The sequence below is a fragment of the Pan paniscus genome, chromosome 1 (assembly GCF_029289425.2).
Source record: "Pan paniscus chromosome 1, NHGRI_mPanPan1-v2.0_pri, whole genome shotgun sequence".
NCBI classification, from domain to species: Eukaryota; Metazoa; Chordata; class Mammalia; order Primates; family Hominidae; genus Pan; species Pan paniscus.
Genome location: NC_073249.2, coordinates 215,716,763 through 215,740,864, shown reverse-complemented (window position 1 = coordinate 215,740,864; position 24,102 = coordinate 215,716,763). Strand labels below are relative to the sequence as shown.

The window sequence follows — 24,102 nt, the reverse complement described above, 5'->3', positions numbered from 1 at the left end:
AAATCCTGCTTCATGTAAGGGAAAGGCCTGTCATCAGTGTCCGCTTCAGGACACTGCCGTCATGTCACTTTCTGTGTTTTGATCAGTGGGGCAGACAGAGACAGCCTTGTCCTTTCTGTCAGGGAGATGGGGTTCTAGCTCCTTCATATTTTGCCTCAATGTTGATTTTGCTTTCAGGGCTCAAAATCCTTAGTCTTCAAACTCTCCACCAAAGCTTGCATACTGGCCTTCCTGTTTAGCTCAATTAATGGCCCTTATACCGTCTGCCAGCCACCAGGCACTCACTCGTTTATTCGGCTTATCCTGACTGCTGCTCTACCATAAACCAGACACTGTTCTCCATCCCAGGAATGCAGTGAATGAAACAAATTCCCCCTCTCCTGGAGCTTCCAGTCCACGTGGGAGCCAAGCAGTAAATAACATGTTTATCCACCTGGGATGGAAAGCAAATGTGCTTTGAGCAGATGACTGACTTGATGTAACTTACCTTTTTTTTTTTTTTTGAGACAGAGTCTTGCTCTGTCGCCCAGGCTGGAGTGCAGTGGCAGGATCTCGGCTCACTGCAAGCTCCGCCTCCCAGGTTCATGCCATTCTCCTGCCTCACCCTCCTGAATAGCTGGGACTACAGGCGCCCGCCACTCCCCCGCCCACCCCAGCTAATTTTTTGTATTTTTAGTAGTATTTTTAGTTTCACCGTGTTAGCCAGGATGATCTCGATCTCCTGACCTTGTGATCCATCCGCCTCGGCCTCCCAAAGTGCTGGGATTACAGGCGTGAGCCACTGCGCCCGGCCGATGTAACATCTTTTGAAAGGGCCATTCTCATTGCCATGAGGAGAGTGGACAAGGATGGAAGGAAAGAGAACAAATTATGAGACTACTGTAATAATATATTACAAATCCAGGGATCCTTTGTTAGTTATGATCGAGATGGAGAAATAGTCAGATTTGGGATATATATTGAATTTGAGCCTGCAGGCCTCCCAGTTGATTGGGGAAGATATGTTGAGACGAGTCTGAATCAAACCTTACGTTGAAAGTGATGAGGAAGCAGACCCTGCCATATTCCTCTTGGAGAGCCTTTGGGCTTCTACCATGTAGCCTGACAGAGAGGTCAGCAGGACTGCCTTGGGGAAAGGATACTTTATTAGCCTGTGTAGGCAGTTATTGGAATGACAGCAAGTGTTTTGCTAGGCAAGGAGATAAGAACAGAGCTCTGCTACGTGGAGAGGCACGCCAAGCTCCTTCTCCCAACCCCCCTGCCTGCAGAGGTTACCAGCATCCTCTCGGCAGCAGTCGTCCAGCTTCTCTCCTGATGGGTTAGCAGCGGCCCCTATACTGCCCTCCCCACTTTCAATCGATATTTGGGCTCTGAGTAGCCAACTGTAAGCCTGCGTCTTGAAGGAAGAATTGAGACTGGCGGGGTATGTGAGTGTGTGATATAAACACAATGGGTTTTTTACTCTTTCCCTTAGTGCAGATCATTGAAACTTCTATGAAGTCTCTTTGTAATACCCTTAGAGAGTACAATTAATAGTACTGAAGACGTCCTTATAACTGAACTTTTGTAAAATTATTGCTGGATTTTTGTCTTTCCAGCACACATTAAACCTCACCAAGGTATGGGGCTGTCCTTCAGATGTCACAGCCTGATGAACTGAGTGCTGACCTGGATTCGGGAGCACTTTTCAGTTATCCCAGCTGTGCATGGCCCATTGCATGGCCTGTGACAATTTTCTGGGGTTGTTTCTGTCCATATTTCCAACCTGACTTGCCCACCAGGGCACTTTCTGCCCTTGTAAGTAAATCTCTATGCTGCTTACTGTTAGTTCCTGTTTCTGAAGTGCTGATTCAATGTGTAAGGCTTCTCCTGTCTTTTAGATCTGTCTAGAGAGGAGTGTTTTGCTTCAGTGAGCTCCAGGAACAAATAATAAGTACAGCAAGTACAAGGCCGAGGACAGACCCAGTGCGCTCTTATCAGTCATCTGAAATATGCACAGCCTTTCCAAGACAAATGTGCACTCCTGTTTCTAGGAAAACACCAGAAAGTACTTACCAATTACCCTGTATATGCTGTGTGGAAAAAGACAACATCAGCCTACCCTGAAAGCCATAACAAAGCAGATTTCTCCGGGCTGCCGACAGCTGAGTGGCCTGAGTTAGAGCCTCTGCAGAATCCCAGCCTGTGGCCTGGGCCAGGTCCAGGTCCAGGTCCAGGTCCAGGGGGCATTCTTCCCCTCGCATGATTACCACGTCCCTCACCCTTTGCCCAAGGAACTGACCTCATCTTAGAAGAAGTCTCAAGGGTTGGTGTGTTCTTACTAAGTGCCCAGGATTTTCTTCCAGACCCATCACAAATCCAAAGATGGCTCTCCTGAAGAGATGCCTAGAAAAAGAGGGTGCGGCCCGGGGGGATCTATTATAGTAATAACCGCAGGAACGAGAGCCGCCGCTGGTGGGCAGCTCACCATCCGCCAGGACCAGGCTTGGTGGGCACTGTTTTATTTGATCTTCACAGCAGTCCTCTAAGGTAGGTGTCATCGTCCTGTTTCAGAGAGAAAACGGAAACTGAGGGTTAAGGAAGGTAACCAACTTATCCATGATCACATGGCCAGAAAATGGTAGAGGCAGGATTCAAAGTCAAATGAGGGTCTTTAACCGCTATTTCATGGTGTATTCACAGGCAGTACTGTAGTTTAATTCTGTTCACTAAATGTAAAGTATGTCTCGTATTACAGAGTGCTTTTGTCTTAGTGAGAAAGGAAAATCATTTTAACCTGCACACTTAACCTCTTGGCTTTATGTCCATTTACCCATCTAGGACTCAAGCACAGAGGGTTCGGAAACCGCGTTGCTGCACGGGGCCCCAGGGGCTGCTTCCCAGATATTCTGAGAGCCAGGCGGAAGGACAGGAGCAGCTCTTCAAACTCACAGACAACATACAGGACGAATTGTAAGTTAGAGCATGGGAAACCAGCCCTGTGGGTCTACTGAGTTGCCTCTTCTTTTGATCCTGAGAAGTCTCCATCTGATCTGAGTTATTTTCATGACTCTTGGACCTTAGATCTGGTCAAAGAATTCCTTGCCCCAAATGTTTTTTAGATTTAGATATAACTGATGGTAAACAGCCCTTTACTCAAAGCAGTGGTTCTCAACTGTGTGCCATAGCCTGGCCTTAGTGTTTTGTTTCTAGAAAATGGCAGTCTCTTTCTAGTTAGTTCAAAGAGAGAAGATCATGAATAAAATGTTCTCAATTTTAAGGTTTTTCTCCTGTAAAAATTTCTTAAAGTTTGATATCCCATTTTTGCCGCAGAATGCTAGCAAAACAAAACAGAAAAACAAATAGCAAACAACTAATAGTTGGACATTTTGGAAATGTATTTTTCGTAAGATTGCTTCCTTACTCTTTAAATATGGAGCCTTATATACCTTGTCATATCTTCAGTTAGTGATATTATTCCTAGTTGACATGGTAGAGTTAAGTATTTCACTATTTTAGGATATTTTGCAGAGATCCTTGTAGCATGAAAGTGCTCTATAACCTGAATAGGTGTTAGAACCACCAGCCCACAGAAAGCAGTTAGTTGTGTCTGGGAGTAGCAAAATATTAGTTTAATTTCTTCTGATGCTTATTTGCCGTCTCCTTTAAGGTAAAGCGAGCGTGGGGGATTCTGAGTGCTGTGGGTGTTTTTCGGTGGGTGGAGGAATGTCTGAAATAGACGTCACTGTCAGGATAGTCTTCAGAGTCATTGTTAGGGACAGTGTTAAGTAGATCTCATCTCATAGTTTCATGGCAGTATTTGAATGGGGATATCAAAAGCCAACTCCAGAAGGTATTTGTTGCTTGCCGGATAGAATGGCATCTTCCTACATGTGCCTTGTGTGACCCCTGTGGTGTTATTAGAAGGTCTCTTGAAGATGGAGTTGTACTTTCTTGTTTTGTCTACTTGGGTTGCCATTATAAAATATGATAGGCTGGACAGCTTAAGCAACAGAAATTTGTCTTCTCACAGTTCTAAAGGCTGAGAGGTCCAGGATCAAGGCATCTTCTGATTCTGCTGCTGCTGGGGGTTCTCTTCCTGGCTTGCAGATAGCCCTCTTCTCACTGTGTCCCCACATTGCAGAGAGAGAGGGGGAGCTCTCTGGTGTCTCTTATAAGGGTACTAATCCTATCAGCTCAGGGCCCCAACCTTATGACTTAATTTAACTGTAATTACTTTCTTACTGCAAATGGTCACATTGGGGTTAGGGCTTCCACATATGAATTGGCGGGGAGGGGGTAACTCTGTCCACAGCAGGTGTTGCTAATAGGTTCTGCCATTTCAGTCCAGTGCCCAGAGTGCCCATCAGTTCACTCCAGAACTGCTCCAGTTCATTCCTTGGGGCAGGGATTTGGTACCATGACTGCTCTTGATATTGCTTTGTAGATGGAACTTTTAGCCTTTGGATGGGGGGTCTAGAGACCCCCCATCCAAATTTCTCAGGTCTGGCAGGATGTGGTGCAGAGTCTACTACAATGGCAGCCCTGTGAGGCTGGGATTTTTGCCTCTTCCATTCAGGAAAGAATCCTCAGCACATAGAACAGTGCCTGGCATCTAATAGGTACCCAGTACATATAGCCAGATAGCTGCAGTTCAGCATTTGTGTTCACATGCGTCCATTTTCCATTCATTTGGGGGTTTTTTAGTCACAGGCTAAATGAGATTATAAATTATTGCATGTTTTCTTTTCACTTTCCTCCCCAACTCACCTCTATTCAAGTCGAACTATCTCTGGTCACTGTGAAATTTGTTTGCAATAGAAGAAATTGCGTGGTACAGCCAACATAGGACTGCTCCCAGTGAGATACACACATTGAAAAACAGAGCCAGAGAGAGCTAAAAACTGGAATCGAAATGAAATCAGTAAAATAGTTTTCATGAAACTCATGAAATTCATATGAACTAGGAAGAGATATTGGCATGAATGAATTTTGACTTTAAAGATGAAAACCATGTGTCTCCACCCAAGTTGTGGGTTAAATCTCGCCAGTGAATGCTGAAGGAGGCATGTGACCACGGCCTTCCCAAGTGTACAAGGAAGAAGCCATCAGGGAGTGTGTCGCATGTTCCTCTGAAGTGTCCTCAGTTGTCAGCCTGGGTCTTCGCAGTGGAGTGAACATTACACTCATCACTTTGCAAGAAAGGAGTTTTCGGGAAAAGCCCACGAGCGCCAAATTATACCTCTGACTTTTATCCTAGATTTGTAATTAAAAACATGTTTAAAGACCTCATTATTTGCATATTTCCCTTCAGAGTTAACCCCTTTAAAGGATCTTTAATACCTTGCTCTACTGTTCTGACTAAATGTTTCCACATTTTTTTCCAGTTAGGCTCACTGTTTCACTTCTGGAAAATATTGTGTAATTATTTCCCGATGGAGTGAAAACCCCACAAAGTCCCCAGTGCCTTGGTGACTTCAACTTTATTCTCCCAGATCGAGTTGCATTTAATTTTGTCATTCTATTTAATTAATTAATATTAAAAAGATAGTTACCAACGTATGATTTCTGGTCTGGCCAGCTGAAAAGTCTTCACTTTCAAATTAATCATATATTCCTCTGATAAGTTGCACAATTGTCATTGCTTCCCATCTTTCTCAATTTTGGTTTTGAAACAGGATCTGGATTAAGATGATGTTAAAGTAAAATTTGTCCTATATGGTGAAATTAATTTTTCTTTCTAACTCATGTCTCATTTGTGGTGAGAAACTCATTTTCTTTTTTTTAAGGTACCTATTTTATTTCTAATACTGCATCACCTGTAACGGTGCACACCAGGCTGGTGAGCAGTAGGGTGGCTCCTGCCTTTTAAAAAACGCTCATGAGCAACCCACGTGACCTACGAAGCTGCTCTAATGTACTGCTTTCTGGAATTAAGACAATTTAAATTGTACTTTTTAAATATAGTTTTAGAAAGTAACATTTATGGGATTTTTTAAATACAGAAAAGTATAAAAAATAAAAGTACCCTATGCATCCACCAGCCAGATAAGTTGTTCCTCTTTTCAATTTTTTGTAGAGATGAGGTCTCGCCATGTTGCCCAGGCTGCTCCGAACTCCTGGCCTCAAGTCATCCTCCCACCTCAGCCTCCCAAAGAGCTATGAGGCCAAAGTGGGAGGATCGCTTGAGGCCGGGAGTTCAAGACCAGCCTGAGCAACATGGCAAAACCCCATCCATACAAAAGTTAGCCGGGCATGGTGGCACACACCTCTATCCCCAGCTACTTGGGAAGCTGAGGTGGGAGGATGGTTTGAGCCTGGGAGGTCAAGGCTGCAGTGAGCTGAGATCACGCCACTGCACTCCAGCCTGGGTGACAGAGTGAGACCCTGTCTCAAAAAGATACTCATATGCATGGTTAGCAAATCCAAGAGTATAGAAGAAAATAAAATCAAGAGTAAAAGTCTCCTTTCTTATCTACTTTGTAAACATGCTGTTTACGATTTTTGTATCTTGTCTCCTTGAGAAATTTCACAGAGAGAGAGCAATCAGGAAAATTTTTGAGCACACCATATAATATTGATTCTAATAGCATATCATTATAAATACAAACCTTATAGTAACATATATAGTCTCAAAATAAAAACAATTCCTCCTTCTGAGGAATGGAATAGAATTTATTAGCTTCCATTTCCTAAACCAGGAAATAATGTACTAGTAACTGTTGACACTTACAGAATTGGCCATTTGTTGATACGCCTCTGAATTAAAACTTGGATTTGGCAGATGGCTCAGCTACTCTGATAAAGTTAAAGGTTTGCTAAATCTTTAAAAGCTAAATCAGGAGTTCTAAGAGAAGTTTTCAACTTTCCTACTGGTAACATGTGTCCAGCATGCAAAGTTGCCTGTGCACTGGCAAATTTCTTGCCTTACCCTAATGCCAGTGTCATTTTCTGAGACAGACTAACGCATACATTTATTGAATCCTACTATGTGCCAGGGTGAGTAAGAAATTTCCTCTGTCCTCAGTGCGTTCACAGTTTAGCAGGGGAAGCAGACACTGTATTACCAACAACCTATAACATATATTGCTGTTAAAATAGAAGTATGAGCAACGTATTATGGAACCACAGATGGGAAGTGATTAATTTATACTGGAAAGCCAGGGAAGGCTTCACAGAGAAGGCGCTGGATGAGTCGCCTGACCTTGCAGGAGGCGGAGGAATGTGCCAAGGAGAGAAGGCGCCTGGGCAGAGCACAGTGCTGGGCAGAGACACGGGACAGAAGAGCTCACGGCAGGTCTGGAGAATTTGGGGTCAGCTTTTTGTAGCAGCAGCACATGTGGAAAGAAGGAGCAGAGGCTGGAAGGGTGGGTTCCCAGGCCTGTTGCTGAAGGCTGACCTTAGTGGTCATGCCGAGGAGCTTGCCTCTCCTGTAGGTGGGAGTGAGATTGTGAGGAAGAGGATCCCACTCAAAATTCCTCATGAAAAATAAAACCTTGACAGCAGCAGGTAGAGAGACTGAAGGCAGGAAGCCAGTTAGGAGGCCCGTGGGGTAGTCCAGGTAGAAGGTGGAGAAGCCTGAACACAGTGGCCGTAACGATGACTAGAAGAGGACAGATTGGAGAGGCATTTAGGAGGCAGCATCAGTGGATCCCTCAACTGCTAAATTGGAATCTGAGCGAGGAGGAGGGTTGAGAGTGGCTTCCGGCTCCTTGCCTGTCTGGTTGATGAGGCTGGGGGTGCTGAAGAGCAAAGGTTGGAGAAGGAGCATCTCCCCAGTGGATGTGCTGAGGTCCCCTGAAGAGGGCCTGGCACTCAGAGCGACACTGGGCCCAGACATGGAGTCAGGGCCATAGGTGGACCTGGGGTGGGTAACGCCTAGGGGTAGAGGAGCCTGTTCCAGGAGCTCTGAGTCAGGCGTCTCAGAATGCTTCTGATTTTGAAATGACTCCAGAGGGAGTAGAATCAGGTATATTAATGAGTTAATATCGAAAAAAAAAAAAAAAAAGAGCAGGAGGAAAATTAAGTAGAGTGGCTGAAACAGTTACTTGGCAGATTTCTCCCTGAGAGAAGTTGGTCATGAGTCTTTTCCATGTGGCCTTCTAGAGAGACATCTCTCTCCAATCTGCTGATGAGAGGATGTGTGGGGAAAGGAGGGGTCATCTCCCACAGGTTTGGGGTAACTGGGCACCTGTTCTCAACAGAAGAGCCACCATTAACTGCGGATCTCTTCTGTGTGTGGCACGTAGATTAGCTCACACCATCACAGTGGCCCCGCAGAGTAGACCCATGGGGTTCTACACATCAGGATGGGGAAGCTCTGGGCAAAGTGAGAGGCGGAGACGACTGGCATCAGGGTGGCTGGCTCCCCTGGCGAGGCTGCAGTGTGGCTTGGGAGGACGTTGTGACCTGCCCCAGAGGAGGCCTGAGGCTGCTGTTGATGCTACCATGGCTGCTGTTGTTGAGAATGCCCCGTGGTTCGTGGTTTATGGATGTCATTAGTGACGGTGCATTCTACTAAGGTGGCACTGGCTCCTGGCAGATTCACCCACTCTTAGCACCTGTCATCTTGGAAAAGGGTGTAAGCTGGTGCTGCAGCCTTCCCTTCTCTCAGAAGAAACTTTCTGACACTGAGCCCCAAGCCCAGAGTATCCTCTTTCTCTCCTTAAAGGGGAGTTAAAACTTTTTTCTTTCTTCTTCTTCTTTTTTTTTTTTAATAGAGATGGGGTCTCACTATGTGGCCCAGGATGGTCTCAAACTCCTGGGCTCCAGCGATCCTCCCACCTCAGCTTCCCAAAGTGCTGGGATTATAGGTGGGAGCCACCATGCTCTGCCCTAAGAGTTGAAACTTTTAACCGAGGTTTAAGAATAGTATAAAAATCCTATTTTTTAAATAGAATCAATTATAGTATCTACAGCAACCTAAAATGTGTCAACTGAATACTGAGGTGACTTCTCTAGGTCTCAGATTGGAAGGATAAAGCTTATCTGATGCTGTGTGTTTCTGGCTGCATTTTTTTGCTCCCCTTTCCTCTCAATTAATAGCAGATCAGAGAACAGAAGGAGTTTGCTCAGGGCCACCTGAGACCACGGTGGCCTTCTTCCCTTGAGGTTTTTCCAACAGTCACTCATTCGTGGACCAAAAGCAGGCCTTGCGGGAAGCTTGATTCTAAGGGCAGTGAAGACAGGAGAGCCTGGGGTCGAGACTACAAAGCAGTGTGAGCACTCAAGGAACCTCAAGTGAGGCAAAGGAAAGCCTGGGAGAACTAGGCCAGGGAGGGGGAATTGCCTGTGGCTTTAGGGAAAGGGAACGGAAGAAGGTGCAGCTGGGCAGAGGGGAGGGCGGGGAGCGTGCCGCGTTTGCCAGGTTTCTCTTACCACCCTGAGTTTTGCTGCTTCTCTCACAGAGTGACAAGTTTGATATGAGGCTCCATTAGATAAGGGGTCTGGTCTGGAGCTGTTTAATTATTCTTTGATGTGTTTGGCAGATTTTGTAAAAAAAGAAAAAGAAAAAATTAAAATTAATAATAATAACGATGATGATGCAACCCAAAGCCCTGGCCATTGTGGGATGCAGGAAAGCCTCAGGAGGATGATGGGAACAGAGCTGTGGCCGCCTGGTCCCTGGGGTCACTGCCCAGTTCCAGCTGTGGCCTCACTCTCTCCCTTCTCCTTCTTCAGCCAGACCCTTGGCTCTGATCTGCTTTTGATTTGAAAGGACTTTAGAACATTTCATGCACAATTTCCAGAAATATGTTATTATCAGTAGCAGCTTCGGGGCATGCACAGGGTCCTGGACTTACAGGACAGAGATCCGTGTGGAGTGACAGCACTGCCTTCCTCCACTTACCTTTCTGTATGGCCATGAATTCCTTGACCTCCGTGCTCACTTTGTGAAGAAAACTGGCAGGGATTACCCTCTCCATCAGAGAGATGAAAGAGTCTGAGCTACCAAGAAAGCAACGGACTCGGCCAGAGTCAGCCAGCGGGCCGGGCTTTCCTGCCGGCTCGGCCTGTGTTTCCTTCGCTGTGCTCTCTACTTTTCCGGAGGGCATCCCAGCTCAGAGTCACCCCTCCTCCAGAAGTGGTTCTGGCCTGATGGAGGACTTGAACCATCTGGGGCATCTTGGAAAAGAGTCTGTTTTAAAGCCTATAGAAGTGTTCCAGGATGGAAAGCACACTAGTCATGTCGGCCACTCTGGCCTGGGTGTGAGAGCATCTGCCCGGATGGGAAGCCCTTGGCTGACATGTAAATGTCAGCTATGTCAAGTGCCCAGTGTGGTGGCGCTGGGGGCTGGGGGCTGGGGGCTGGGCAATGAGGTGGAAGTGCCTGTGCTGTGCTCACCTAGAGGAAGGAACCTCACATCTCAGTTGGATTTTTCATGCACATTCCTGCTGTCATCCCAATCATGGTGGCCAACTTTGGAGTCTCCTTGGAGAGCCCTTGACGGCCTCAGTGGCTGTGCACCAGGCCCACCGATGCTCAGGAGTGTAGGCTGCTCCTGGGTCTCAGCTCAGATCCCCGCCAGTTCTGGCTGGCGCTGTGTCACCTCTTCTCTGTGTCAGGATCATTTTTATCCCTCTCTGTCTGTCTTTCTGTCTTTCCCTGTGCCCTCCTTTCTTCCCCGGACCAGCTATTTCAGATTCCATTCAACTCTGTTCAGTGATGCTGCCGCTCTCAATGCGGTTAGAGCACAAGATGTGAGAACGTCTGTGCTGAGTGGCCTAAACACTGAAGGCTGCGGGTCTTTCTAATTTCAGCATTGAGACTTTACAAGTCCACATCCTTGGCATTGCCAACCAGTTAGAATAGAACAATAAATCCCAGTTTTTGTCATGGGCGTCTGTAATTAAAATGGCAACTGGAACAAGGCAGTCACTTACTGAGCGCTGATGGGGTGGCCAACTCTGTGGGGTGCTCAGGAAGACATGGGGCTGTGAGATATGGACTCCACTTAGAGGGCTCACCTCGTAGTCAGCAAAGAGACTTATCCAGGACATGTGGAAAGAATGAGTTTGTGCTTGGCCATGCTTTGGGGGCCATCACAATTAAATGCTCAAAAGTGGAGGAGGGGCTGGAGTATGTGGGGGATGCTTCACAGAGAAGTTAGAACCTGTGATCCTTGCAGGGAGGGGGATGGGATTTAGAGAAGTTGAGAGAGCAGGTGTGCGTCCTGCACGGACCCCAAGTGAGCGAGGGCCCGGCAGCCTGCTCCCCTCGACAGGCAGGCCACCTCCTGCCCCCAGGCTTCTGCCTCCCTCAGAGGACCTGGGAACAACGCCGTTCTGGACCCAGGTTTCAGAACACTTCCAGGTGGAGCCTGGCTCTGAGCAATTCAGTTTGCCAGCAGGAGCTCGACTGCCACTCCGTCGTCAGCCTTTAGTATTCCTGCCACTGTCCATCCTTGTCTGCTGTCCCTGGACACTGCAGCCGCATTGTGAAGGGCTGTCACAAGATGCAGGGGAGGCAGCCAGGCCCGGGAGAACTGTCACACTGTTCCCAAGGTTCACTGCTCTTCATTCAGTGGCCAGAGAGGTTTGATGTGCATAAATTTCCACTTTGAATGTGTGAGCTCCATGATAGAGGAATTCAGTTTTTTTGGAGTGGCCCTAAAGCTCCTGAAGTAACAACTAGAAGTTTCCAAAAGGAAGATGACAGTTTTACCTAAGAAAGCGTTTTCTGACTCTTTGAGTTTTCTGAACATGAAGTGGATGGGGGGGTGCCCTGTCCCTGGAGGTGCTGAGCTTAGAGAGGGAGGAAGCGGATGGGGAGGTGCAGGTGTTTTAACGCCAGGCTGTCTCTTCATGGCGTGCCATTTGGTGAACCTGTTTAATTCTGCTTTTCCCCCCTCAGCTTTCAGCGCCCCCAGCTGCGTCTTCTCACCCCTTCATGTTTCCCTCCCCTCTGCCAGGCAGTGAACTTTCTCAGCTGCTCCTCCAGTTTCACATTGAAAGGCATCGTGTTTTCTGTTTTGTCCAATAGAGTATTGTTACAGTTTTCTGTAAGCTTTAAGCTATCCAAAAATGCTCACAGAAAAACAACAAACACCCACAAGATAGAATTTCAGGATTTAGAAGTATTTCCCGGCAAGGGGGCCAGGATTCGCACTCAGGCCCTGGGGCCACAGAGCCCGCAGTGGGCCTCCCCCTGATGCTGGGCGAAGCCCCAGGTGTCACTCCTGTGTTCCCGTCTCGCTTTGCAGCTTCATCGCTGTGGAGAACATTGACAGCTACTGCGTGCTCATCTCCTCCAAAGCTGTTTACTTCCTGAAAAGTGGAGACTACGTGGATCGAGAAGCCATTTTCCTAGAAGTCAAATACGATGACCTCTACCACTGCCTTGTCTCCAAAGACCATGGGAAGGTGTATGTGCAGGTGACCAAGAAAGCCGTGAGCACGAGCAGTGGAGTGTCCATCCCCGGCCCCTCCCACCAGAAGCCCATGGTGAGTGCCTGGCTGTTCTCAGGCTCCTGAAGGGCGGGGCCAGGGCCTCGATGCCTCTGCCCTGCTTCCCCCTCCTCAGCAGGAGCTCATTTAGGAGGTTCAGTCTGGGCCCTTCCCAGGAGTGCTGCCTCTCAGTCCTGAACATGGGAGGGGCCCAGGGTATGTTCACGGGGCGATGCTGCCCTCCCAGCTGGCCCATGGGTGACCCTGGGAACATTAACTGCCTCACAACGTTTGTGCCTCAGTTACCCGTAGATGTAGTGAGGGTAACAATACTTACTCTCGTTGGTGATAAGGAACAGCTAACACAACACACAGGGTTTTTCTGCTCCCAAAATGGGATTCTTCAGTGCACCAAATCGAAGAAAGCACTGGAGCTCACGCTGGTTTCTCCATTGTTTCTCCTTAACAGTGGAAACCGTAACTTTTGTTCTAGTAGCATCTAGCATGCTCAATAAGTATTTGTAAATAAAAGTTATACTTTCCCTCCAAAGGGGACAAGGTATTGTTATGACAAGGCTTTTAAATAATAAAGCTCCTGCGAATAGCTAACGTTCCTAGAGGGCTGGCTGTCTTGTGGGTTGTCTGATCACTGTGTTGCTGTCATCCCCTCCTCGCTATTGGTCATAGCAGGTGATTCATTCAAGGCTACACAGCTGACCTTGAGGAGCCGGGGTTCAAATCCGAGTGGCTTGGCACCAGAGCTGGCTGCAGAGCCTCTTGCGGATCTGTCTCTGGCCAGTCGGCCCTGGTGGCTTGCCATGACACCCAGGTGTTAGTCCTGCTCATTCTCACCCGGTATACCCGGATTTTGAAGCTTGCATTCAAGAATGATACATTAATCAAAAGGGCCTGCCCACCTCTGCTCTCTCTATGGATCGGAAATAGCGCCAGCCTTATTGGGCCTCTCTCCTCCGGAGTCCTTTGGCTTCCCCCTGCTCATGAATGCACTTGGGCCTGTTTGGACTTGTGTAAGGCTCCCGTGGGGTCATTGGCTTAAGTTAGAGCTGGCTGATGAAGAGGGCGAGCACCTCAAAGTGTGAGTATTTCTCCAGATCCCTTCACTGTAGCAGGTGGGCAGCCTCGCCCACTATACTTCTGCCCCTTTCAAAGCAGGTGGGCAGAGAGGTGTTTGTGGTAAGAAAGACCTAGAGGCTTTTGTTCGCTGATTCTTCTTCCTTCATCAGCCGTCACCAGACCTTAGATGTGAATTCCACATTCTTGCTCTGGGTCTTACCTCTGCAGATCAGTTATGGCCGTGGGGGGGAGGTCCCAAATGTCAGGTGAGTATGGGTTGGCTGTACAGTCCTGGGGAATGTTTAAAAAGACCGGCCGGGCGCAGTGGCTCATGCCTGTAATCCCAGCACTTTGGGAGGCCGAGGCGGGCGGATCACGAGGTCAGGAGTTCGAGACCATCCTGGCTAACACGGTGAAACCCCATCTCTACTTTAAAAAAAAAAAAAAAAATCGTTAACTGTGCACATGCCTGTAGTCCCAGCTACTCGGGAGGCTGAGGCAGGAGAATTGCTTGAACCCGGGAGGCGGAGGTTGCAGTGAACCAAGATTGCGCCTAGGCGACAGAGACTCCGTCTCGGAAAAAAAAAAAAAAATTGCAGGGACCCACCCCAGACTTGTGAGTGCGAGTGAAGCAGGAGCAGCCCCGGCTATCACTGTTTCTTTGACGTGTACATCCCATCCTGAGATGCAGCTGGGCTGGGAGCCGCCACCTGGGTGGATCTGATTCCTGGATTTCCCCATCCTGGGGACAGGTGACTCATCCTGTTCTCCTCCTTAGGTCCACGTGAAATCTGAGGTCCTTGCTGTCAAGTTGTCACAAGAAATAAACTACGCAAAGAGCCTCTACTATGAACAGCAGCTTATGTTAAGACTCAGCGAAAACCGAGAGCAGCTGGAGCTGGACTCCTGAAGCCCCGCTGCCGAGACGGGCGCTCCCGACACAGCGCAGACCCACCAGGAGGAAAGAGGCCCAGCTCTCGGCTGACGATAGAGGCAGAACCGGAGTCGGGTTTGGGGAAGTTGTCAAGGAATGAGGGAAAGTAAATCCTCATGAGGAAAAGTACAAATGGAAATCGTATTAATTTGTGAGGCAGGGAGTTATTTTAGATTATGGGAAATAATTTTTAAAGGTATTGGTTAAATAACGTTTAAAAACATGTACTGAGATGAATCTAATTTTTAGATTGCCCTGTATTTTGTTAACATGTATATATGTACAACAGTGTGTTTGTAAATATATAGGAACGTTTCTGAACAGGGCCTGTGCTATGTGTAAAGGTTTGTTAACTGTAAAGTAATATAAAGTTATATTGGATCTTCTATTGCACTAATTCTAGATGTCTAATTCAGGATACTGTCTATAGAAAGGCATTCTTAAAAGTTAAAGAATGTTACGTCTTAGTTTTGGAGACTAAAGTATTCCCAGTAAAGTGGGTTGAGGTGAGGGCTGTGGTCCTGAAAGGGACGCCTTTGACATCGTGGCTGTCCAGTTGGGCTGTGAGCTGTGGCACCCAGGACTGGCGCTGGCCCTTCAGAAGGATCTAGGAGAGGGGCTTGGGAGCCCACTTTTAATTTCTCACCCCCATTTTACAAAGAGTGCTTAGATTCTTACAAATTATGTTGTAAGTTATCCATTTGGCTTTTTCCTAACTAGCCTTACCAAACTTAGGGGGAAACCTGTGCTCCATTACCACATGGGTGCAAGTCAGCATTGTAAGTTTTCTCAGGTTATTATTATTAGAGAGGTTGGAAACATTGGTAAACTCTGTTGACTGAGAAGGAAAAAAAAAGTCCCATTGAACTATTGCAACAAATCAGAAATCCACATAAGAGTGCTCTCCTGCCTGGGCAGCAACAACCAAGAACAAAGCCCCGGGACTGTTTTCTTTTTAATAAAGCCACAGGCAGGCATCGTAGCTCCACAGCCCGAGGGGACCCAGGATGGAAACCCCAGGATGAGAAGGGAGCAGGGAGAGTTCCAGAAAGGGGGATGAAATAGGAGTATTAAAAAGCTGCGTTGGTAAGTTTTTCATGGAACCAAGATTTGACGAAGGCATCTCTTATCCTTGGTTTTAAATTCCTGCTGGGAGCAAGGCCTGGTATGAGCGCCCTGGGTCTTGTTTTTGGTGTTTCGCTTTTCTGTAAGGATTAAGCAGATAGGGAGAAGGGAAAAGGGGCCTCACTTTAGAATGAATGAGTCACCTTGTGATTTTTAAATTTTTATTTTAATAAAGCTAATCAATTTCTACAACCTTGTCACATGTAGCTGAGTCTGGGATGACTCAGTGGATCAGTGGATGCGTGGAAGGTTTTGGTGTTTATAACTCATGACCCAAATCCTTCCAAGACACAAATGAAGCTAATCTTCTTCCCCTCCCTTTCCTCTCCCACTTCCCCTCTGTGTCTGTGTCTGTGTGTGTGTGTGTGTGTGTGTGCGCGCGCGCACGCGTGCAGAGAGGAAGGAAGGGAGCTTTAGCACAAGTAGCTACATAGTGTTCAAGGATCAGCTTTCTTGAACTCCGAGGCTTGGTTGCCTTTGCTGAACTCCAAGTTAGTGGATTGCAGAATGGAAACTTGGCTTTTGCGGCACTGGGTGAGTTTTAGTTTGTGTGTGTCTTGCTGGGGGGTGGTGATGATTGTCTCAGCACTCACGCACTGCACAAGATGGCAGCAGGATACAGCCAAATGGCAGCTCCTCTGCAGCTTCCTCCTCAGCCTCCCTCCTTGCACCCCCACAGGTTTGGCTTGTGGTTTTTGTCATCAGTAACCTACTGCCTGAGATCATGATCTCTTAAAAGATGAGACTCTCGGAAGGGTTGATTGTATGCGTCAGTGAGCCTTCTATCACCTTCTGGAACAAAGTCACTTGAAATCTCTTGATGAGATTAAGGAGTTTAGTGTTACTAAGAAAATCTGCTTTGGGCCGCAGCAGTGCTGGGTGTTCTCAGACCTGACTCAGGAAGTTAGCTGCGGGCTGCCCTGTGGGCTGGTGCTTCAGGAGGAATCCAGAGAAGTGTTCAGATGCCCCCCTTGGGCTCCTTTCTAATTTTAATCAGCTCTTTAAATAGCTGCCCATCTCCTGTGATTGCACAACCAAGCACTTTGACATTTGCACCTTAGGAGAGGCAGATGTTAAAATGGAATCCAAAGACCACCTAGGGCGGGGCTGGGTGGGAGATGGGAGGGCCAACTGCGAGCTGCTCCACTTCTCAGCTCTCCCCTGCCCTGCAGCCCTGGGCCAGACAAGGCCGGAAGGTTTCAGGGGCATTTGACATCCCCTCCTGGTTCTCACCAGGAAAACATCCAAAGCTTTGGAGGAAACAGGCCCTGCCCCTGGCTCCTTAAATGCCCCGTCTCTTTGTAAACTGATATTCAGCCAGCAATGCCTAAGACTTTGTTAAGATCATTTCTACTGCTTTTCTTTCTGCTTCAAACACACAGTTCGTCTCTGAGGAAAGTAAAATAAATGGAATAAGAGTAAATTGGGTAAGGAGATATCCAAAGCTACCCAGTCCCTTGACCCAGCACAGTTGGCCGACCCGTGTCACTCCCTGGCTGTCGCTGCTTCTCTGTGCTCACTGAAGGGTGAGCCAGGCCAGTGCTTCCCCAGCCCCTGGGCCTGGTCACTACACAGTGGAAAACAGACAAGCGGCCCCTTCCCCAAATCCCAAGAGTGTCTTGCTGCTTGGTGCGTGCTCATCGCAATGTTCTGAAGGCTCCAGGGCCACTTTGTTTGTAAGTATGATCTGTGCCTCAAAATACCATAGTAGCTGCTTGATAAAATTCTAAAAATATCTGGTTCTCTATTATGTAAACACTATTACAGTCACCAGTGTGTGAAGACTCTTGAGTCTGGTTCTCATATCAGAGTCATCATTTTTCTTCCTGTGGAATAAAATGCCTTGTGGACTTCCCAAACTTGTTCTTTTGTTTTCTTCTGGTCTCTTGGTGATCCACAGCTTCTAGAGCTATCACCAGTGACAAATACCAAACATAGTATGATGTTCACAATAAAATGTGGCCTCTGCCCCCAAGCCTGGGGAAGACCCCCACACCTTAACCAGTCTCAGCCTCCCAAGAGTAAGTGGCAGTCTCCGCGCTACACTGGCTACTGATCGGTCCATTCTGAGGTCCCTGGTCCAAGCCCCAGCAGGACAGACGTCACACTTAGGGTTTAGGCAGCTGAAGAAGAAACAGCAAAGGAGGCCGGGCATGGTGACTCATGCCTGTAATCCCAGCACTTTGGGAGGCTGAGGCAGGCGGATCACAAGGTCAGGAGATTGAGACCATCCTGGCTAACATGATGAAACCTCATCTCTAACCCCGACTATATCGCCCCTCTCTATTCCACTCCACCTCAAAATTAATAACCTTGTGTGTCGCCCAAATTTTCACCACGTTATATAATTATGTATATAACTAAAAATACAAAAAATTAGCTGGGCATGGTGGTGGGCGCCTGTAGTCCCAGCTACTTGGGAGGCTGAGGCAGGAGAATCACTTGAACCCGGGAGGCGGAGGTTGCAGTGAGCCGAGATCACACCGCTGCACTCCAGCCTGGCACAACAGCCTGGCAACTCTGTCTCAACAACAACAACAACAACAACAAAACAGCAAAGGAGGCTCAGCAGGATCATCCAGAGATGGAGTGACACCAGGAGGGGATGGATCCTAGAAGCTGAGGCCAGAAAGGTTTCAAAGACTACCGAGGGCTGCTGCTAAGTCAGGTGGGATTCGGACCAACAATTATCAGTGGACCTAGCGATGCTGAAGTCACTAGAGACCTTCCTAAGAGCGGTTTCAATGGAGCATTGGAGGTGAAAGCCGGGTTGGAGTAGATTCAAGAGGAAAATGGAGAGAAATAACAACAGCTCTCTACAGGAATCTGGTCATAAATGGAGAGAACTGACCGGAAATTCAAGAGGGCAGGGAAGGAATAAGGGAGAAGAGGGCCTGGCGGGCCAGGAAGATGGGTGGAGGTGTGGGAGCTTGAGATTCCATTGATTGCTCCTGATTTCTCACATCAGGCAAGAATGAATACAGGGCGGGAAGTGATGCCGATTTGGAGAGAGAGAAGGTGCACATAGTCCTGTAGGGTAACGGGAAAGGGAATAGGCCACAGAAGCATGGTACGTTTGCCAGGCGACATTAAGGACCCATTTGACGTTGATGACCGTGAATGTACAGTGGAATCGGGCAGCCTGGCTGTATTCTTGTCCGGCCACATGTAGCTGCACAGCTTCAGTGTTGTAGAACAGGCAAAGAACTGGCTTTAATCAAGAAATGTTCCCCTCACCTATTCAAGTACCTCATCCACCGTTGCCCAGTTGAACTGGCCAAGAGCCAATCAGAACAAAATGTCAACAGAAATCCAAAAGCCTAGAGAAGGGAAGGGCTACGCTTTCCAAACCAAAGCACAGCTTCTGAAGACTATGCACCTTCCAAGTGGGAGAGACAGTGGAAGGTGTGGTTAACAACCCCCACACGCGCACACAATTAGACTCTTTTCAGGGGTTCACAGATGCAGTGGGACAGTCAGTGTTTGACAGTGAACCAGCCAGGCACTCCAGGGCATGGGGATGTCATTGACATAGAAAGGGTATGTGTATGACGATCTTCCATTTCCTCAGCCGAGTTCAGCCAGCCGTCTTGCAGGTATTGGTTGGCTGCAAACACAGCTTTCACCCCAGCTCTTTAGACCAAGAACGTGATTTCTAGCACCGTAAGAGATGCTTGATGTTTGCTGTTCACTGGACACTGCATCCCAAGACCCTAAGAACAGAAAGTGCTTCCTGAACACACACCCAAGCATGTTCATTATTATTTAGAAGTTTGGATTAACCTGGAAGAGCACTTCTTCAGGAAATTGGAAGTGAGATTGCACTCGCATCTGCAAGGGTCTTGAAGATCATCCAAGTTGTGGCTCTCTGGCTGAGGGCATGATAAAAGCAATCATAAAGACCAAAGAAAGGGACTGTAATCCTAGCGCTTTAGGAAGCCAAGCCAGGAGGATCAAGACCAGCCTGGGCAACAGGGGGAGACCCTGTCTCTACAAAAAAAAAAAAAAGGTCGGGCATGGTGATGGATGCCTGCAGTCTCAGCTTCTTGAGAGGCTGAGGCAAGAGGATCACTTAAGCCCAGGAGGTTAAGGCTGCAGTGAGTTATGACTGCACCACTGTACTCTAGCCTGGGTGACAGAGCAAGACTGTGTCAAAAAAAACTCACTGCTGAATAATCCTACTGACACGTTTTAAAAGTAGTCTCCCTTTTTGCTCCCCCCACTATATCGCCCCTCTCTATTCCATCCACTCCACCTCAAAATTAATAACCTTGTGTGTCGCCCAAATTTTCACCACGTTATATAATTATGTATGGTTTCATAAGCAGATATACATATTCATAGATTCCTAACATTTGTGTTTACAAAAATGGAATCTATTAAACACTGTTTTGTGACTTGCTTTTTTCTCTCACTGTTCCCTCAGGCTGGTATCACTCTAGTTTATTCTCTGAAGTGCTGCATGTTCATTAATGGTGTAAATGTTCTATAATTTACTCACCTATTCCTGCTTCAATGGGCATTCACTTTGCTTTCCAGCTGCTTCCACCCTGCCCCGAAGATCAACACTGCAATAGATGCCCTCCTATGTATGCATTTACACGCCAGTTCTATTTCTGTGCAGTCCCTTCCCGGGAGCTGATTAGTTAGGAGGTATGTTCCAGACCACTTTCCCCCAGTGCTGGTAGGAATGTGAAGGGCAGCACCCATCTCTGCGCCTCTTACCTGTGTGATGGGTACGAAGTGATAGTTCATCGTTACTTTATCTTGCGTGTCCCCAGCAGCGAATTTGACCATCGTTTTGTTTGTTGGCATTTGGATTTACTGTTAGGAACGGCATTTGCTGAATTATAGCAAATGCCTTTCAGCATCTGTTATTATGAACAGTTTATTATTATACTGTTTCTTCTCCTTTAATTTTTGTTTAAGTAACATGTTGGTAGATTTCCTGATATGGAACCACTCTTAATCCCTGGAATTAATGGATTCCACTTGGATAAAATGTGTTAGTTTGTTATTCTTTTGATACATTCCTGGCTCTTTTTGCTAATATTTTGAGTCTTGGCACTTTTTAAGTGAAAGGGGCCTATAATTTTCTTTTTTTCAGAGTAACCTTTTTTTTTTCTTTTGAGACAGGGTCTCACTCTGTTGCCCAGGCTGGAAGGCAGTGGCTCAGTCTTGGCTCACCGCAACCTTGAACTCCTGGGCTCAAGTGATCCTCCCACCTCTGCTTCCCATGGAGCTGGGGCTATAGGCGTGTGCCACCTTGCCTGGCTAATTTTTTTTATTTTGAGTAGAGATTGGGTCTTACTGTGTTGCCCAGGCTGGTCTCAAACTCCTGGACTCAACTGATCCACCTGCCTCAGCTTCCCAAAGTGCTGGGATTATAGGCATGAACCACTGTGCCCGGTCTCTTCATCAGACTTTAGGATGAAAATTATGCTGTCTTCGTAGAATGGACTGGGGAACTTAACACCATTTGGCTTACAATACTTAAATTACATTAGAATTTTCTGTTCTGTTTTTCAAAGCTTGGATAAAAGCGGGCTATAAACCCTTGGGTTATAAAACTTTTTTTTGAGACGGAGTCTCGCTCTGTCACCCAGGCTGGAGTGCAGTGGCGCGATGTCGGCTCACTGCAAGCTCAGCCTCCCGGGTTCAGGCCGTTCTCCTGCCTCAGCCTCCTGAGTAGCTGGGACTACAGGCACCTGCAACCACGCCTGGCCAATTTTTTGTATTTTTAGTAGAGACGGGGTTTCACTACGTTAGCCAGGATGGTCTCAATCTCCTGACCTCGTGATCCGCCCGCCTCAGCCTCCCAAAGTGCTGGGATTACAGGCGTGAGCCACCGTGCCCGGCCCTTTTTTTTTTTTTTTTTTTTTTTGAGTCGGAGTCTCTCTCTGTTGCCCAGGCTGGAGTGCAGTGGCGCGATCTTGGTTCACTGCAAGCTCTGCCTCCTGTGTTCACACCATTCTCCTGCCTCAGCCTCCCGAGTAGCTGGGACTACAGGCGCCCGCCACCACACCCGGCTAATTTTGTTTTTGTATTTTTAATAGAGATGGGGTTTCACTGTGTTAGCCAGGATGGTCTTGATCTCCTGACCTCATGGTCCACCCACCTCGGCCTCCCAAAGTGCTGGGATTACAGGCGTGAGCCACTGCACCTGACTTTTGTTTAAGAGACAAGATCTTGCTTTGTCACCCAGGCTGGAGTGCAGTGGTATGATCATAGCTCCCTGTAGTCTTGAACTCCTGGCCTCAAGCCATCCTCCTGCCTCAGCCTCCCAAGTATCTGGGACCACCGACACATGCCACCATGCCCAGCTAATTTATTTTCTTTTTTGTAGAGGCAGGTCTCTCGCTTTTTGCCAAGGCTGGTCTCGAATTCCTAGCTTCAAGTAATTCTCCTGCCTCGGCCTCCCAAAGAGCTGGGATTATAGACATGAGCCTGGCCTAGAACTCTTTTTTTTTTTTTTTTTTGAGACAGAGTCTAGCTCTGTCACCCAGGCTGGAGTGCAGTAGCACAATTTCAGCACACTACAACCTCGGCCTCGTAGGTGCAAGCAATTCGCCTGCCTCACCTCCCAAGTAACTGGGACTACAGGCGCCCGACACCACACCCGGCTAATTTTGTGTGTGGGTATTTTAGTAGAGACAGGGTTTCACCGTGTTGCCCAGGCTGGTCTCGAACTTCTGAACTCAGGCAATCCGCTCGTCTCGGCCTCCCAAAGTGCTAGGATTACAGGCATGAGCCACTGCGCCTGGGCTAGAACTCTTTTCAGTGGTGCCATTTAATCATCATCCCGCACTCTACTCTGTTTATTGGAGTATTCAAGTTTTCCATTTCTTCATAGGTCAATTTTGGTAACATTTGATTTTTTTAAATCATTCAGTTCTCTTAACTTTTTGAATTTGTTGCTGGTACAGTTGCATGTATTCTCTTAAAATTATTTTAAGGCCTCATATCTGGTTATTTCTCCTTTCTCATTCCTTATCTTGTGTGTTTTTACTTTTTTTTCATAACTAAGTTTTTGAGGATGTTAGTGTTCTTTTCAAAGAACCGGTTCGAAATGTACTTTTCTTTGCTACTTTTTGTTATTTTATTGATCACATCTTTAATCTTTTGTTCTCTATACGTGGCCTGTTTTGATTTATTTTACTATTCTTGCTTTCTAAGGTAAGTATTTTGTTTTGTAGTGCTGTATTTTTTTCATCTTTCTTCTTGAATAATAATGACATTTTTAGGTTATAAATTTTCCTCTGGTACTCAGTTTGCCTCATTAATTTTGGCATTAAGCGTTCTCCTTTTATTGCTTTCTATGTAGTCTTTAATTTTGCTTTTAATTTCTTCTTTGACCTAAGGATTATCTACTTGTTAATTTCCAAATATTATCTTATCTATCTATCTATCTATCTATCTATCTATCTATCTATCTATCTATGTGAGATGAAGTCTGGCTATGTCACCCAGGCTGGAATGCAGTGGTGCAATCTTGGCTCACTGCAACCTCTGCCTCCCAGGTTCAAGTTATTCTCCTGCCTCAGCCTCCCGAGTAGCTGGGACTTGGTATGCCACACACCCGGCTAATTTTTTGTATTTTTAATAGAGATGGGGTTTCACCATGTTGGCCAGGCTGGTCTCAAACTCCTGACCTCAAGCAATCCTCCCGCCTCAGCCTCCCAAAGTGCTGGGATTATAGGCATGAGCCACTGTGCCCAGCCAAATTATCTCCTTTAAATTAATGTTTTGAATTTTATTGGATTATGATCAGTAAATAAATGTAACCTGAAGATTTCTACACTCTAAAAACATCTGGGCTGCGCACAGGGGCTCATGCCTGTAATCCCAGCACTTTGGGAGGCCGAGGTGGGCGGATCACTTCAGCTCAGGAGTTTGAGATCAGTCTGGGCAACACAGCGAAACCCCATCTCTGCAAAATATACAAAAATGAGCCTGGCGTGGTGGTGCGTGCCTCAGTCCCAGCTACGTGGGTGAGAGGATCCCTTGAGCCGGGGAGGTTGAGGCTGCAGTGAGCCATAACCACTGCACTCCAGCCTGGATAACAAAAGTGAGACTCTGACCAAAAAAAAAAAAAAAAAATTCATTGTAATTTTCTTATTGTCCAAGTACTTGATCAGTTTATGTAAATGTTCCAGGGCCAGGCTCAGTGGCTCATGCCTGTAATCTCAGCACTTTGGGAGGCCGAGGCGGACAGATCATGAGGTCAGGCGTTCAAGACTAGCATGGCCAATATGGTGAAACCTCATCTCTACTAGAAATACAAAAAAATTAGTTGGGCGTGGTGGCGTGCGCCTGTAGTCCCAGCTACTTGGGAGGCTGAGGCAGAAGAATTGCCTGAACCCAGGAGGCGGAGGTTGCAGTGAGCCGAGATCGTGCCACTGCACTCCAGCCTGGGCGACAGAGCGAGACTCCATCTAAAATAAATAAATAAATGTTCCATGAACATATGAAACAAAAGTATATTATCTCTTCGAGGCATGCAAATATAGACAGACAGACACACAGAACTTTGTAGACTGTCTGAATTAAGTCCTACAGGATCTTATTTTGTGTGTGGGAGAGACTGCCTTGCATCTTCAAGT

The 24,102-nt window shown here is 47.0% G+C and overlaps 1 protein-coding gene and 1 non-coding gene across 7 annotated transcripts in view; both read left to right on the top strand.

The window, feature by feature from the left end:
* The window catches only part of VPS13D (vacuolar protein sorting 13 homolog D), a 283,963-nt gene extending 266,605 nt beyond the window's left edge, over positions 1–17,358 (top strand). For all 6 annotated transcript variants that reach the window (XM_034955636.3, XM_034955634.3, XM_034955631.3 and 3 more), the window contains 3 exons: positions 2,821–2,952; positions 12,183–12,423; positions 14,219–17,358. In XM_034955636.3, the coding sequence (XP_034811527.3) occupies positions 2,821–2,952; positions 12,183–12,423; positions 14,219–14,350 (505 nt within the window). In that variant the 3' untranslated portion in view covers positions 14,351–17,358. The remainder of the gene's footprint in view (positions 1–2,820; positions 2,953–12,182; positions 12,424–14,218) is intronic.
* LOC112438751 (small nucleolar RNA ACA59) lies at positions 12,576–12,727 on the top strand. Its single transcript, XR_003027113.1, has one exon. It is a non-coding gene; the product is annotated as a small nucleolar RNA ACA59 (small nucleolar RNA).
* Positions 17,359–24,102: the final 6,744 nt, after the last annotated feature.